The following is a 15,460-nucleotide window of genomic DNA, read 5'->3' as shown; positions in this document are numbered from 1 at the left end:
TCTTTCATCACATACGCTGAAAAAACAGGACCCAGAGACTTCAGCGCAGGGGAGAGGAGGGATCGCCGCGTGCACGCAGCCTGGGCACCCCTCTGCTCCCCGCGCTCTCTGGGCTGCTGCCTCCCGGGGGGGACGCCCCGACAGCCAGCCTGACCCCCGCCTTGCTGAGGGCTTCCCACAGCCCCGGGCCCGTGGGCCCCAGCAAGGCAGGGATTGCTGCTGCCAAAGAGCCTGCTCACACCCGCCAGCAGGGACGAAAGCAACAGCTTCCGCTGTCTGCTTGTGGGTGGCCATCATGAAGGTGGGGCATGCTGAGATGCGCAGCAGGTCAGACGCGCACCCCTCCGTGGCTGGGAGCCAGGTACTCACCAAGTGGAAGTACTTTTCGGTGTCCAGATCCTTCACTGTGAAGCACAAGAGAGATACAGGGGCTTAGTCGGGGGAGTCAAACTGAACCCCACCTCCGCACATGTCCTCTGCCTCCCCCAAGAACCCCAACACCGAGCTGGCACTCCCACCCCGAGCAACCTCAGCGGTTCTGTGCTGGTGCTGTTTATCACCTTCTGGGGTGCGTGGTGAGTACCTCAGGAAGGACTTTAGGGAGGACTTGAGGTCTCCCAAGGGGTGTTTCAAGGGGGACCCAAGAAGGTGCAAGAGCAGGACCAGCACAGTGCCCCGAACGTCCACCACAGTGTGGGCGAAGGGCGTTTGCTGTGGCATGGCGGGGACCCTGCTGCACTTGGAGGCTTCCTGAGCATGGCCCGGGCTGCTGGCTGGCCAGCTCACTCGGCTGTGGCAGTCCCAGACCATGCTCACCATCTCCCCTGGCATCAAGGCAGCCTGGCCGATGCCCAGCTCTGCCCAACACGCCACTACAGCGGGCTCTCGACAAACGCTGGAGCCAGCCCTGCGTGGGCTGACACCACAGCCCACCGTCCAGGCAAGGGGGCTGGCAGCTGGCTTTCGGCACCCCTGGCCAGAGACCCCCCCTCTGAAAACACCAGTGTCTGCCTGCTCACCAGCAGCAGGGGAAGAGAAATGAGACACTACCTCTGCTCAACGTCGTGTCCTTCTTGTCTGACAAACTCATGGCCAGCGACGCCCCTTCGGGGATCTGCGGGAGGGAAGAGCAGATGGCAGTGACGGGGACCTCAGCGGTGCCTCCCGCAGAGTCAGGGCTGGCCCTGGGGAGATCCCGGGAGCTGGGAGTGCTGGTGCGGTCTCTGCTCTGCCACAAACGTCCCCTGCACCCGCCCTGCCCCTGCTCCCCAGCTTGGCAACTGGCAGTAACCACCCTGCTCTATGTGGGCAGGGTCTTGTAGATGCAAACACAAGACAGGGAGGTTCTCAGATCCGACGGGAACCACGCAAATCCATGGATTCAGGACACATTTTTGGATGTTGACGCCAGGTAATTTGCAGAGGAAAGAGTGTTGCACTGTGCAGATGCTGTTCTGCCTTTCCCCAGAAGGGCAGAAGGAACCTAGTGGCAGCCTGGGCTGCGGGGCTGGTACCCCCTCTCCGTGCTGCGGCTCGGCTCGGCGGGGCTCCGTGCCAGCAGTGGGGCTCCGTGGCACGGCTGTCACCCAAATAATAATCAGTACTCAGCTCCGTTTTTGATCTGCCATGCGCTGTTACAGACCAGTGAGGATTATACTCCCAGGCATACCAGGGAATATGGAAATCATATAAGAATTTCTGGTTTCATTTAAATTCAAAAGGAAAAATGGTCAAGAAAACAATGACTGGCCACATTTCCCCACTTTGCTGGCCTCCACTCCTCCGTGGCAGCCCCAGTCCCTGCCCTCAGGGCAGGCAGCAACAATTGTGCCAGTGATTTCAGCAGGAGCACGGATCAAGAGCAGAGTGATACTAATCAGCCAAGCTGGTGGCCGTTGGGAATAGAAGCTTTTTTTCCTCCTTTCTGTTGTCAGTAATAACTTGTTTTGCATGAAGAGTGTTTAATTAGTTTCAGTGTGTTGCAATATTAACGAGCTTCTCGCCAGGGCAGATGTCTATTCCCCGGAAGCTCTCACGGAGCTATGGCAACCTCCCTGCTTGTTCCCGCTTTTGGAGGGGGAACCGCAGCTCGGCCTGAGGCCAGGCGGGCTCCAAGGAAGCGAAGCTTCCCCGCAGCGCTGGCAGGTTTACCTTGTAATGTGCCAATGTGTTGAGTTTCTTCCTGCCGTCCTCCACCACCGAGGTGTCATCAAGGTCCCGGAGGATGTAGCTGTCGGTGCTGGTGGCGAACCACTCTGGACACAGAGAAGGGAGAAGTGAGATGTTGACCTGAAGGAGGCACAGCAGCGGGGCTCTGGGGACCGGCCACACAGCACCTGGGGGCCTCTGGGGCTCTGGGAAGCCAGAGCAGATGTTCAGCAGTGGCCTCCAGCGTTAGCCCCAGAGGTGGGGACTTCCAGACTAGAGCAGACCTGGACAGAGCTGGGAGAGGTGGCAGAGGCTCTGCTCAGAGAGACGGGGAGAAGCACTTCTCCCCCTCCCCTCCCACCCCGACCGTGCGGGACTGGGGTCACGCAGCACCAGGCAGACGAGACGCTGCGTGGCCTGCACGTGGGCACCGGAGGGTGGTGGTGGCTCCCTGCTGGTCGCATGTCTGTGACCGGGGACATGCCACGGCACTGGCCGAGAGAAGCAGGGCCCTGTCGCCGCTCCAGCCCAGGGCGTTCTGCAGAGACCCCCTCTGGCAACGACTACAGTGACTGTCAAGCCTTGCCACTGCCACCGGCCCAGGCACGCTCCACCACGGCACCACAGGCAGCCTGGGTTTCTCCTACCAGCATCGGGCTTGGACCCTTCTTCAGTTCGGGGAGAAGGAGTTGACCACCAGCTAGACAAATGACAGACCTGAATCTATGGCAGGACAGGAGTCCATGGGCTCAACTGCAGCTGCTGACGGGGAGACACGCATTAACAAGCTATCTCCAGGCTCAGCGGTGTTCTAGAGGGTATCTGTTCTGGAGTTGAGACTCAAGCGTGCAAGTCAAAGCATCCCTCTGCTCCACTTGGGCTTTCCTCAAGCTTCTTTCCAGTTATGTGCCCAGTTATTCCTGCCCACCAGTACCTGGTCCCACCACCCATTCCTGAAGACCATCCTCCGGAAAAGGCTGTCCTGATGCCTGCCCTCTTGTCAGTGCTGCTTCACCCACCGCCCTCTGCAGAGACCAAGAGCTACCATGCGGCATCAGGTGCTTCATCTGCTTTTAAGGACTGGCTGGCCTAATGCACCTGGTCCTTACCGAGGTCGACGTCTTCCACCCTCGGCCACTGGGAGTAGGGGACGTTCTTGCAGAACGCCTCCAGAATCTTCTCCTTCACTTGGCTGAGTGTGTCCGTGTCCATGGCCCTGACGCTCAGGGAGTCCATCCCGCAGCCTTGGAAGGAGACGTTGAGGTTCTGCAGGCAGAGGCCGAGTTAGGGGTGACCTGCCCAGTTCTGCTGGCTCCCAAGCATGCATGGAGGCTGCGGCGCCCGCACGGCTGTTGCTGGTGCCCTCCAGGCCCCATGCTGCTGGAAATCAGGCTGAACAAATGCCATCATCTAGTGAGAGGGGCTGATTTATAGCCCCTGGAGGCTGAAGGCCCCTGTTTGTTGATGGAGCTAGGACGCAGGGAACTACACTGCAACCTCCTCTCACGCTGCCTTGCTAATGGGCCTTAGCCCTGACGTGCAGAGACCACCTCGGGGCGGGAGGGAGGTCAGCCCCCACAACCAGTCATGTCCACAGCTTCTTGGCTCCGACCGGTGACTAATGGGGCTGCCAAGGCTCATTGCTCAGCCTCTCGCTGACGCCACGGGCCGAGCTCCTTTGTTTAAACAAGCTTCCAGCATGTCGCAGGCTGGGTCTGCTGCAGCAGTCCAGCACGACCCAACAACCTGCTCGAGAGCATCCTGAGCAGCGGGACGGGCAGCTGCAAGGGGCCGCAGGCTGCCGCAGACACCAGCTCGGACCTCAGGGATGCGCAGCCACCGCTACAGTCGCAGCAGAAAGCTGCAGGGCAGCGCGAGCCACTCTCTTCCTATCGAGTCCTCTCCTCTCCTGGGAGCGACAGCCACGCCAGTTAAGCGAGGAGAGGCAGAGGCCAGGCACGTCCTCCTCGCACAGGCTGTGCTGACCCAAACGCTACAGGCACGGCGTCTCCCTCCCGCCCGCGGGCTTCGCTCCGGGACAGCCTCAGCTCTGCCTCTGCCTGCCTCCGCTCCTCGGTGCGAAGCCGAGGGCAATGCCAAGCCCTCACTTCGCGGCGAATGCAACCCTGCAGCCACCTCGCCGCCTGCCCGGCGAGCTGGGGAGCTGCCGGTGCCGGGAGCGTCGCCTGCGCACAGGCACGGCGGCCGCCCAGACGGACGCCCGGTGCAGGTGAGCGTTACGGCTGGGATTTCCACAGCCTTTGCGAGCGCTGCTTACAAGTGTCAGGACACAGAGTCAGCATCCTTGACTACGAACAATGTGAATGCACAAACGAAGTCCAGTTTTCCCCACAGCATTAAATTACGATGTTTTTTCACATTGTGCGCTGTGCAGATGTTTTTTAAAGCAGAAGTTCAGTTACCAGCAATGTGGGGATCACCGGTGAGTTAGCACTAACCCTGCATCGCTCTCCTTCCTCCAACACACCCTGTTCACTTTTGTTTCTCCTCTTGCGAAAAAAGCAGGAAGCAGCCGCGCTTCCCCTGCTCAGACTTATGAAGTTACCATTTCTGCCGAGAAAGCTAATACTTTACGCCCTGCTGCTAACCCCTCTCGGTCTGCGCTGTGAATTTACAGGTCAATTGGTAACAGGAATCTGCAGAGGATGTGGAGCTCAAACCTGCTCTGAGTTACAGTGACGAACATCTGGGGTACCCCACTGACTTCAGCGAAGCTACTCCAGATTTATGCCAGGTAATTGAAAGCAGGATTTGAAGGAGGGTCTGGAAAGGTGTCTGCTGAATCCTGTGTCAGGCACCAGAGGGAACCAAGCCCTTCACACGCACGGCCCTTGTCTGCCCTGGTCCCACCGGAGCCATTCTGCAGAGCCGCTTCCCAGCCCCACCTGGGCAAAGCCCTCACCCTGGGACTCAGGTCTGCAGCCAGCACCGTCCCCCCGCTAGCGAAGGCGTTCTTTTGCTGGGAACAGGAAACCAGTTGCTTTAACTTTCTGAATATGGCAGAACAAATTTTCTCACCTCCCTCCACCCTAATGTGAGGTACTTGGGTGACCCACCAAGGGACAGGCACGAACACAGTCATCACGAGCCTTGTAGTCGTGTGCTTGGGCAGCGGCAAGGTGACTGCGCAGGTGTACAGTTTACGTGGTTACCACAGCTGCACGGGTACCAAATCAGCCTCTTGCACAGCCACCCCGCCGGGGTACGCACCCCTCAGACCCCGGGGCACAGGCACTCACCCTCGGCTTGGCCTCGATGTTCTCCCTCAGCAGCCACTCCTCGTTGAGGGTGTACCTGGCTTTCCCCGTAATGGCGTCGATGGAGCCTTTGTTAATCTGCTGCTTGATCGCACAGATCAACAGGAAGAAGGGCTCTCCGACCGTCTCCTGGGAGAGGAAAGAAGACCCAGTAAGCAAACTGGACCCGGTGGTGGCAACGCCTTCCAGCAGCATGGCAGGGCCAGGCTCTGCACAGACGCTGAGGTGCCTCCACACACTGGGGAGCAAGACTGGCCCTCCCTGGGTGGGCGCTTGGTGCCATTGCCCCCCCGACCCCCACCAGCAGCTCTCTGGGGCTGCTCGGCAGTTTTCAGACTTGTAGCAACGTGACAGCGCAGACGGGGAAGAGGACACAACACCCGACAACAGCCGCAGGCGATTTTCGAGGAGGGCGAACTGCGACTGTCAGCATCAGCACACGGCATCCATCTTCCACAGCAAGAGCTGCAGGGCTGTGGAGGGCCACCACCCACCGCGGGCTGTGCCAGCGTCTGCTGCCTCACGGGCAGAGCATTGGGCACGGCTCAGAAGGCAGGGGCACATGCATAGCTATGCTGAGGGGGTACTTGCATCCACAAGCTCAGCAAACTACAGATGTGCATTAATTTACATGGGAGAATCTGGCATACTCCGGTACAGAGACGTTTCCTGCAGTCTGGAAGGGCGCAGATGGTACAACGCACTGCACTCAGCAGGACAAGGATGGGGCTGATGTGCACAGAAACCCAGATATTTGGGTGCTTGGCTTTCTCGTGAAGGTATCGGCTGAACTCCTCTTTGTGCTGCCTGGTTTGCCATTGAAATCCATGGAAGTGAGCCCACTGCGTGTGCCTGTGGCTCTGGGAACCAGCATTCATACTTCTCATACCACAACAGAGCCCTGATCACAGCAGAGCAGAAAGGATCAGGGTCAACAAGCTGTTCCCATGCAACAGCAAGCGAACACACCATTTAACTCCTTACATTCATCAAACTTTGTCTTACAGGAGAGAGGTGAATTGTGACGCTGCGGCAATGAAAACAAGAGCCGTAACAGGGACCAGCTATTTGTGACGCGGTTCAGCTACCTGGTTTAATGCCAGATTTCTGATCCACTTCTGTCTGCTACGCTGATGTGCAAGTAAAACATAAGCTATTTTCTTAAGAAACTTCTCAGTCCTGGAGTACATCCCATTCTCCTTGATGTTCATGTGCAATTTCCTTCCAGCGAGGCAAGTGCAAATTACTGCACATTTATGTACTTTCCGAGCATCACACACACCCCGCACAAACACTCCCGCCATCTGAAATCCTACTCAAGACAACAGATATCGAAGGATTTTGATATTTCTCAGCTAGGAGCTGCTAAATCCTGTTCAATCTGCTTCTTAATTAAGACTCGGTGATTCTTTTATTCTAATTGCCCTGTAATTGCTAAAGCAATTAGTTTGATGTCAGTGTTGATTCGGCTGCATTCAGTGCCGTTGACGATAAGACGCTCCAGCAGGGCCGTAGGTGGGCACGCACCATCTGTGCCAACGGTGCACCCGCTTCATTTTCCGAGGGCAACTTTTTTTATGAACACAGGGAAGCTCCTTGGGCCTTCTGCCGGGGTTTAATGACTTTCTGCAATGCTCCTTCCGAGCACGCAGCGTAAACCCGGCTCAGCCGCAGAGCTGCTGGTGCTGGAAATGGGGGGAGGCACAGCTTCCAGAAAGCAGAGAAAGATGTGAAGTCATGGGGCTGCAGAGAAGTTGAGGAGAGCGAACAGAGAGGAGAAAGCATCAGAAGACCTGAAGAAGAGTTAGTTTCTGAGAGAAAGGCAGGAGTATGAGGTAACCAGCAAGGGGATGACGCCGGCACGGAGACATCCCCAGGCTGCGGTACCGGCTTTCCCCTAAAGCGCCATGAACGGTGGAGCACCACCAAGCTGACCCTGCACGAGAGGAGCACAGACCCCGATGACAGCCCTGCTGCCAACAGGGACGCCGTCCGTGTCGCACGCGTGTGAGCAGACAGCAGGACGAACCCACGGCTCACTTCAGCGCCGGGTTTTGGACCATGTCCCGTCCCCACCGTGGGAAGCCCTGGCCCTGGCCGCGGCTCCGGCCACAGAGAGACGCGAGGGGGCTGCCAACAGCTACGCGGCTGCCTCCAAAAACATGGAAAAAGTGCAAGTCCTGCTGATACAGGAGCTCCTTACGGCGTGAGAGCAGCAGAGGCTGCACGGGCCGGGGCTGACCCTGCGGCACCGTCCCGCAGAGCTAAAGCTGGGGGAAGCGGAGGAGCGGGCGTTCCGGACCCGCCACAGCATCCATGAGCAGGATCGGTCCCAAGACCGGCCGCAGGGGAAACAACGACAGCGCTCCGCCAGCGAGATGCTATTTCTGTTTGGCTTTTTGGCTTTCAGGCTCAGGAACTGTGGGATGTTATGGAAATCTGCAAAAGTGCTAATCAGACAGCAAATTTCAAAGAGGGGAAAGAGGGGCTGGCAGGCAGGGACTAGAGATAAAATGGCAAACTTGGAAACCTCAAGCATTGTTCGGAAAACTCATCTGGAAACGAATCAAAATTCTCTTTGGACTTCGCTGGTTGGGAGAAAGGAAGTTTAACTAGAAGAGATCAGTGCTGATTCAGGACAAAAAAATACTTAAAAAAACACAGTCTGGGGCCTTTTTTCCTCCTATTGTGAACGTATTTTAATGAGACTTCATTTTCATTTTCGACTGAACTGTTACAGGGTCTTAAAGCTACCCAGGGCACTGAAACAGCTTTGCAGTAATGGAAAGCACAGTTCAGACTGGCATTACTTGAACTGTTTCACGCACGATGAGCGTGGGAGGGCTTGGTTTTTATAAGCTTGGGAAAAGGAAAAGGTTTAGAGTGCAGACTGGATTCACATGTTGCTGCCCTATTAACAAGGCTGACAAGTCATTAGAGATGTCGTCCCAGGAACACGTTACAGCCATCTCCAAAATGCCTTGGTGAGGCTGGGGTGGGAAAAGCACAGAAAACAGCTGCTTACCCCAAGTGCCTGCTAATTTTGGGATGATTATCTACTTGCATTCTGTGAAGAACTAAACGTCAGCTCCATCCCACATGCAAAATGTTGGGAAGCTTGGACCCAGAACTAAAAGCTGAATTCCAGGACTTTAATTTTCCCTTAACTCCCGGTCCTTTGATCCTGTTCGGAGCCAGGCACAACAGTACCGTGGTATGTCATGGGGAGGGCTTTTTTTCAGCATTTTCCACCAAAGCTGTAGCAGAAAGTAGAGATGTGGACCATTTTATCTACAATCCTCACTCACTTCTGCAGAAATAGAGGTCTGCATTGATTGCTCAAATGCTGCAGGTTTTCTCTGAACCCAGCCCCAAGCAGCAAGCGTCCTGCTAGCTCTTCATCACGTCTCCTGCACGCAGCGAGCCAAACCGCCCCGCCAGCGCAGTGACTCCACTGCCTTCAGGTGCCCTCCACATGTCCAGACCACTAGTGACTGTGGCCTGCAGCTCCTTCCCAGCTGAAGACAGCTCCTTCGAATCATTTTCCCCAGAACACAAATGGATGGACTGTTAGGCAGAGCATTAATACGAAACAAATGTTTCGAGCATGTAGCGTTGACTTACAAGGGAAAATACAAGCACTTGGAATTTTTCCACTGCACAACGGCAGGGACCTCTGCAGCAGCTGTTTCGAATAGACGTTGTGATTAATGGGGATAATTCAGGAATGAAAACCAGACCCATCGTCACGCGTCTGACAGACCAGTGCTACAGGCAGGCGGGCAGCCTTTCTTTCTAACCAAGAAATGCCTCTCTGAAGGCAATGGAGTTTGATCTGGAGGAATGCCAGGCACATGGGAAGCGTTTGACTATCGCTAGTATTTAAATCGCGGCCCTGGGCTGCAACCAGCCGGTGTGTATGGAGGTGCCGTCCGTCTGACCGCAGCAGCTCCGTGCTCACTGCGCGGTGGGGAAGGTCCCAGCTCTGCTGACCCGGACTGAGACCCCTCATCCCTTTGTGCAGCTGAGCTCGTGTCCACCTGGGACAGTCAAAGGGCCCCTCCGGACCTTCTGGTCTCATCAGTTCTCTTCCTCCTCCGTATTTCAGCAGGCAGCACAGTTTCTCCTCTGATCAGGTCCCCTACCCTCACTGTGGAGCACGTGTGATGTGAAAGTCTCTTGTAAATCAACTTTTTACTGCACTCTAGCATGGACACCGTTCAGAAGCGGGAAATAGGCTGCAGCAGAAAGTGCTGTGATGGCCCTCACGGCCACGGCTTCAGGCCGAGCACGTGAAGCAAGAGGGGGGCTGCAAAGGCAGCGTGCAGCGCGAGCCCCGCCGAGGGCCGACCATGAGGATGGAAACGCGGGCTCGGCTGGGTGTCCATCAGCACTGCCAAGGGCCACCGCCACCCCGCAGCCCTGCTCCCACCCGCACCCTGTCCCTCCCCCTGGCATGGGGAAGCCAGCGCCGGCCTCGCACCTCGCACCAGCACCGCAGGGACGGCCACCGGCCCCTCCATGGACCCTGGCCCAGCCGGCGGCGACGGGCACCCCCCGCCCGCGCCCCGGGAAGGGCAGCGCGCCGGCACTCACGACCTCCTTGCCATTAACTAGCTGTAACGTGCCCAAGTCTCCAGGCCCACGTGACAAGACTTGACTTTCCTCTTTTTTTTTTTTTCCCCTGAGAAAGCCTTCTTGCACAACGTCCATTTTTAGCACAAACTGGAGTTGGATCAGATGCCTCACATGTGGTCTCCACTCTCCAAAAGAAGGGATCAGCACTTTTTTGCTCCAACGGTTTAACTACAGCCACAGAAACTGAAGATTAAAAAAATTCACTAATTCACTCTTTTCTGCTCTTACAGGCTGGATAGCTGTCCTGCATCGGCACAGCCATCCTCATTCGCTCCTGTAAGTTTTCGTTCATTATACTGGCTAATTATGTGAGCTAAAATGAAAGATTAAGAGCTACAAAACCACAGGCTTTAGGACAAAAAGTGATCATCAGCTGGAATCAGAAGACATTACAATACGTATGAGGACAATACAGTATTGCTTCTGTGGCTGCAGCAAACACTTTGGGAAAAGAGATTTTTCAAAGGCTTTTTCAAGGCTCTCCCCTGTGGGTATAATGGGGTGTCCTCCAATTAACAGCTGTGGAATCAATTAAGTTGTTGCTCAATTCTTCCGGGAAATTCCAACCAGAACTGGCAAACGTTGGAGATAAAGCAATGAGCAGATGGACTGCTGATGTGCTCCGAGATGCCAATGTATTCCTTTTCGTTACTGTAGGAAGACAGTCAGGCTTCTGGGACAGACATCCCACCTCTCCTGCTAAGATCTGCCTGGCCAGCGTGGAACCACGAGGACGTCTCCCATGCCAGGAGCCCTACACGCCGACAGGCACCGACACGGAGCAGCCCTCCACCCGGCACCACCACCCGCCAGGGCTACCGCACTCGAGGCAGATGCCGCCGAGCTGGCTGGCGACCGTCAGTACGGCTGCGTGAGGTGGTCAGGGAAAACAACGAATAGCTGGAACAGCTTCCAAAACCTCAAGCCACTCTGGTTATTTTTCAGCTCCCCTACAGCTCTCTTCTCGAGCATGGTGAAAACGTTCATCTGTGCTCTGGCCTTAGGAAATGCCTGCTGTGAACGATCGCACCAAACCCCCAGGCAGAAGTGGAGAAGCAACTGAGCTTAAGGTTGCTTTCCACACTCGAACCTTTCAATACACTGGAGTTTGTCAACCATTAGTGACTGTTCAAGTGGCAATTCTGGCAGGTATTTAGGTCCTCAGCTGTCCCATGCATCCCTCATTACGCCTGCACACAGTGCTGAACTCACACCGACAACAGCAGTGGTCTGGTTCTCTTACTCTGAGATAGCTGTACATGCAGATGGACATCCAATTGGTGAGCATCTTCTCCACCACGGATTCTGTTCTCCTCAGCATCAGCTTGGGGTTTTTGGAAGCTGAAGCATCTATTAGATCCACCAAGAGGTCCTTCATGATGCTGGTGTAATACTCCAGTTTCCCATGCAACGCAATCGTAAGCAGGGAGGCCAGGTTACATCTGAAACACAGAATTGTATACGACTCAAGCACCAATCCAACAAGACTAAACTGCCACCCTGAAACACAAAGGTGGTATTTCAGACAATCTTCATGAGCCTTCTCAATGGTGTTAAAACTTCAAATCGTCTTTCAATGCTGCAGGACTTTGGGTCAGCTCGCACCCTCTTACTGGTAAACAAAGTGTTCAGGGAAACAAACACGCACAAGTGAGTCACTCATTGTGCCTTTTAGTGCTCTTCAGCATAACGGAGGTTTATGGTCATCCGTTTCTGACAGAAAAGTGGGAGGCAAGTGTAACTCAACCTTCAACTGCAATGCATGGCTCCAGACATGGGCGGGATTGCTTACAGGTTAGGAACAAATCACTCTCCTGCAGCTGCCAGGTCTTTGGGTCTGAAGCTCATACCTGTCTCTAACAGCAAAGTCCTTCTGTTGCTCGAGAGCATGGACAAACACGATGAGAAAGTGCTTGTTGTTGAGTAAGGTGGAGAACAGCGAAATTCCTTCTTCCATATTGGGTCTGCAGTTTTCAGGGATCTACAGAAAAATTTAGAAAGCAGAGTGAGTAAAACCCTGCTTGTTGTTTTCCTCTAGCTCTTCTCCTTCCCGACCCCAGGGATGTCCCTGCTGAACGCCAAGGTACTGAGCTGAAGACCCCTTACTCCCTCTGCTCGACCCAAGTCAGCAGCATGCTTTCCTGGTAAGGGCACAACTGCGTGTGACACATGGCTGGACCAGAAGCAGCTCGGCCAGTGGCACAGGGGCAGTGGCCGTCCCGCTCTGCTCAGCACCTGCAATGCTGCCTGGAGCATCGTGGCCAATTCTGGGCTCCCCACTATGAGACAGACGTTGGCAAAATGGAGCAAGGGCAGCTGAGGGCTACCAGAACAATTAGTGGGCATATGAGGAGAGATGGAGAGGGCTGGGTTTGGTCAGCCTTAAGAAGAAGTGGTGAGGGGAGATCTTACTGGAGTTGGCAGCTGCCCCGTGGGAGGGCAGAGAAGACAGAGCAAGGCTCTTCTCTGCCAGTACAGGGCTGGGACAAGAGTCAAGGGACACCAGCCGGAGCCCGGGACACTGATTAAACATAAGGAAGGACGCTTTCACCTTTAAGGTGGTTGGACACTGGGACGGGGCCCTGAGAGGCTGTGGGATTTCCATCCTTGAAGGCATTTGACACAGCTGGACCAGGCCCTCGGCAACCTCATCTAAGTGGAGCTGCTTTAAGCAGATCTCCCTTCCAACCTAAGAGACTCTCTGATTCTTCAGTTCCTACTTATTGTCCACATGAAATCCAGCCCTGGGACAACAACAGCTTTTACCAAGTCCCTGCTTGGGAGGAATCTCATTTATGATGAACTGCGTATGGGACTGAAGTGACATACAATACGATACACTCAGCAAGAAAAGCCCACAGTGGGGCCGGGGAGGATCTCAGGACAGAGCTCCTCTGTGGGACAGTAGATCCACAGATCTGCTTTCTACAACCAGCCAGAGCTGATCTGATGCTGGTATGTGTTAATTGTTTTGAGTGATCAAGCATCCCCCACACACCACAAGAAAACACATGGTGTTGTCAACACACGAGTATGGTTAGCAGCCACTCAAGAGCATTTGTTTAGCTAGTGGGTTACTCACTTTCCATTCCCCCACCAGGAGCGGATGGGTTTCCTGGACCTGGGAGCCCACCTGGGAGCTGAGCTGCTGGGACGGCAGGATGTAGCACTCCTCGTAGAGCGAGGAACACTGCAACCAAGCACAGCGTTAGGGGAGGGCGGCTGCACCTGGCCAGGGACCTCCTCGTTTGCCGTGCACCGCAAGAGAACAAGACGGAGAGACATGTCATCGGGACTGAAGACCACCCATTATGAAGAAATGTGTTGGTACGGTTTATGAAGCCTTTAAACACTTTGTGAGAGCCTCTTGAATGAGCAAACACCACAAGGATGGGGGGAGGCAGACGTCTGCGCAGACACGACGCTGCGAGGGTAGGGAGACTGCAAATAGACTAATTTGACAGCTAGAAAAATCCCAGAAGAGATGGCATTATAGAAGACTAAGTCAAAATAGAGGAGTACTGGGTGTTTTAACATATGTAACTTTTGAAACAGATGGGAGAAATGTTGACATCTCTAACATTCATATAGCAGCCTGAATCTTAAAGACTCCAGTGTTCAGATATATAGAGATTGGATAACTTAAAAACCTGAGTAATAACTACTAATGAAACACTCTGCAGTCATAAATCATCATCTCACTCCTCACCACTGAAATGCAAGTGCCTCGGGGGTGAAATACAGCCGCTGTTAAGGGCGCGCCGCGACACGGCGCAGCAGCCAGTGATGGGATTCATGGCACCGGCGCGTCTGCTGCGGCCCGGGAGGAGGACTCCGGGCAGGACAGATGGGGACTGGGCGCCCACGGGGAGTCCCACTGGGAGCACCACACGCTGGGCCTTGATGGGGAGCAGAGAAGTGGGAGTCGGAGACATCTGATGAGCTCTCGGGAACACTCGGGGGCACACTGCGTGGAACCAGAAGCCCCCTCTCGCTGACCGCTGGTGGGAGGTATGCCCTTCAGCCACCCTTCAGCCTCTGCCGAACAGAGAGGGTGGCACTGGAGCCCCGGGGAGAGAGGGAGTCCCCAGCACCTTCTTCTCGTGCTTTCAGAAGAGGGTGTCCAACAGCATCAGACGGGCAAGGCAGAGCACGTCCCGGGACGGTGCCACTGCTGGGCTCTACTGCGTGCAAGCACGCCCGACCTTACCTCACACCCCAGGAGCTGCAGCTCCGCTTCTGACGATAATTGAGGCTGAAATACGTGACAACTAAATCTATAACAGTGGAATGATTTTGTCTCTCTGTAATATCCCTTTAGCAGAGGGAAAGCAGAGCCCTGATCTGGTTAGGAAGGACCTGGGAGCGTTTAGGTGCCCATGAAACGCAGTGTCGCCTTACTTTGGGGAAGAACGTCCGGGTGACAAAGTGCTTGTACTCCAGGAACGGGATCCCCTGGCTGCGGTTTAACTCCTTGGTCAGGTCTGTCATGTCTGTCTGCAGCTCTGCAAAACCTTACACAAAGAGACCCGCAGATGGTAAGAGCTCTGATACTCCACCAGCTGAGACAGTAAGCAGGCTGACGCTGAAAAATGTGGCATGTCTCATCTCTGCCTCCTCCAGCCTCTTCCTCGAGTGCGCTGAAGCTGGGTTTTTTTTGAGGAGCAGCAGATTACTCTCAGGGTTTAACCACCAGCACTGTACCTCACGCCCCGCAGCACTGGCAGAGGGAACGGTTCCCCTGCCTCCAGGAGAGCAGCACCCAGCCCGGCTCCGCAGCGGGAGGACCTCACCCACGCTGCAGCCATCTACTGCCGGGACAGCAGATGCAGATGCTTGGATTGCTGCTCCCATTGCTCTAGCAGGAGTGCATGCGATTTTTGTTGCAAAGCACGCTAAAGATTAGTGTGGCCTTCACGCAACCCTCTGACATGGCCAAGGGCCATGAACCCCAGGACTGGGAAACCAGCGGCACTGAAGGCCAGCGGCTTGCCCAAGCCAGGCAGCAAGACGGTGGCAGAGCCACGCTGAGCCTCATCCACAAACCCTGCCGAAGATCGACAGAAATTCTCCTATCAGTCATTCTATAAACTTCTACAGAGTAGAAGGTGCACAGCTTCAACCCTGCTATTCCGGCACGTCCCTCCCAGTCCTGGCTCCCCCTCGGTGCCCAGCATGGTGGCTTACCTTTGCGGATTTCCTCCCGGATCTGCGACTCCATCTCCTCCATCTGGAGCAGGGTTTTCTGCCAGTAGCGCTCCGCTCTGCGGCTCTTTGTGCAAAACACAAAGAGAGCTGGAAAAGAGGAAGGGAACAAGCCTTTTGGACAAGGGCTTAGGAGCAGCTGCAGCTGGGATCAGAGCGGTCCTCTGCTGACACGGGTGCAGAAAGCTAAA

The 15,460-nt window shown here is 55.3% G+C and overlaps 1 protein-coding gene across 1 annotated transcript in view; it reads right to left on the bottom strand.

The window, feature by feature from the left end:
- The window catches only part of PLXND1 (plexin D1), an 80,020-nt gene that overhangs the window by 8,844 nt on the left and 55,716 nt on the right, over positions 1-15,460 (bottom strand). The window contains exons 21-30 of the mRNA XM_075432626.1: positions 15,252-15,359; positions 14,466-14,578; positions 13,147-13,254; positions 11,915-12,045; positions 11,308-11,506; positions 5,409-5,555; positions 3,258-3,414; positions 2,152-2,255; positions 1,051-1,114; positions 370-404 (exon numbers count right to left, since the gene is read on the bottom strand). Of these exons, the coding sequence (XP_075288741.1) occupies positions 370-404; positions 1,051-1,114; positions 2,152-2,255; positions 3,258-3,414; positions 5,409-5,555; positions 11,308-11,506; positions 11,915-12,045; positions 13,147-13,254; positions 14,466-14,578; positions 15,252-15,359 (1,166 nt within the window). The remainder of the gene's footprint in view (positions 1-369; positions 405-1,050; positions 1,115-2,151; positions 2,256-3,257; positions 3,415-5,408; positions 5,556-11,307; positions 11,507-11,914; positions 12,046-13,146; positions 13,255-14,465; positions 14,579-15,251; positions 15,360-15,460) is intronic.

Source organism: Opisthocomus hoazin, chromosome 11, assembly GCF_030867145.1.
Source record: "Opisthocomus hoazin isolate bOpiHoa1 chromosome 11, bOpiHoa1.hap1, whole genome shotgun sequence".
Taxonomy (NCBI): domain Eukaryota; kingdom Metazoa; phylum Chordata; class Aves; order Opisthocomiformes; family Opisthocomidae; genus Opisthocomus; species Opisthocomus hoazin.
This window is presented reverse-complemented; position numbering and strand designations above follow the sequence as displayed.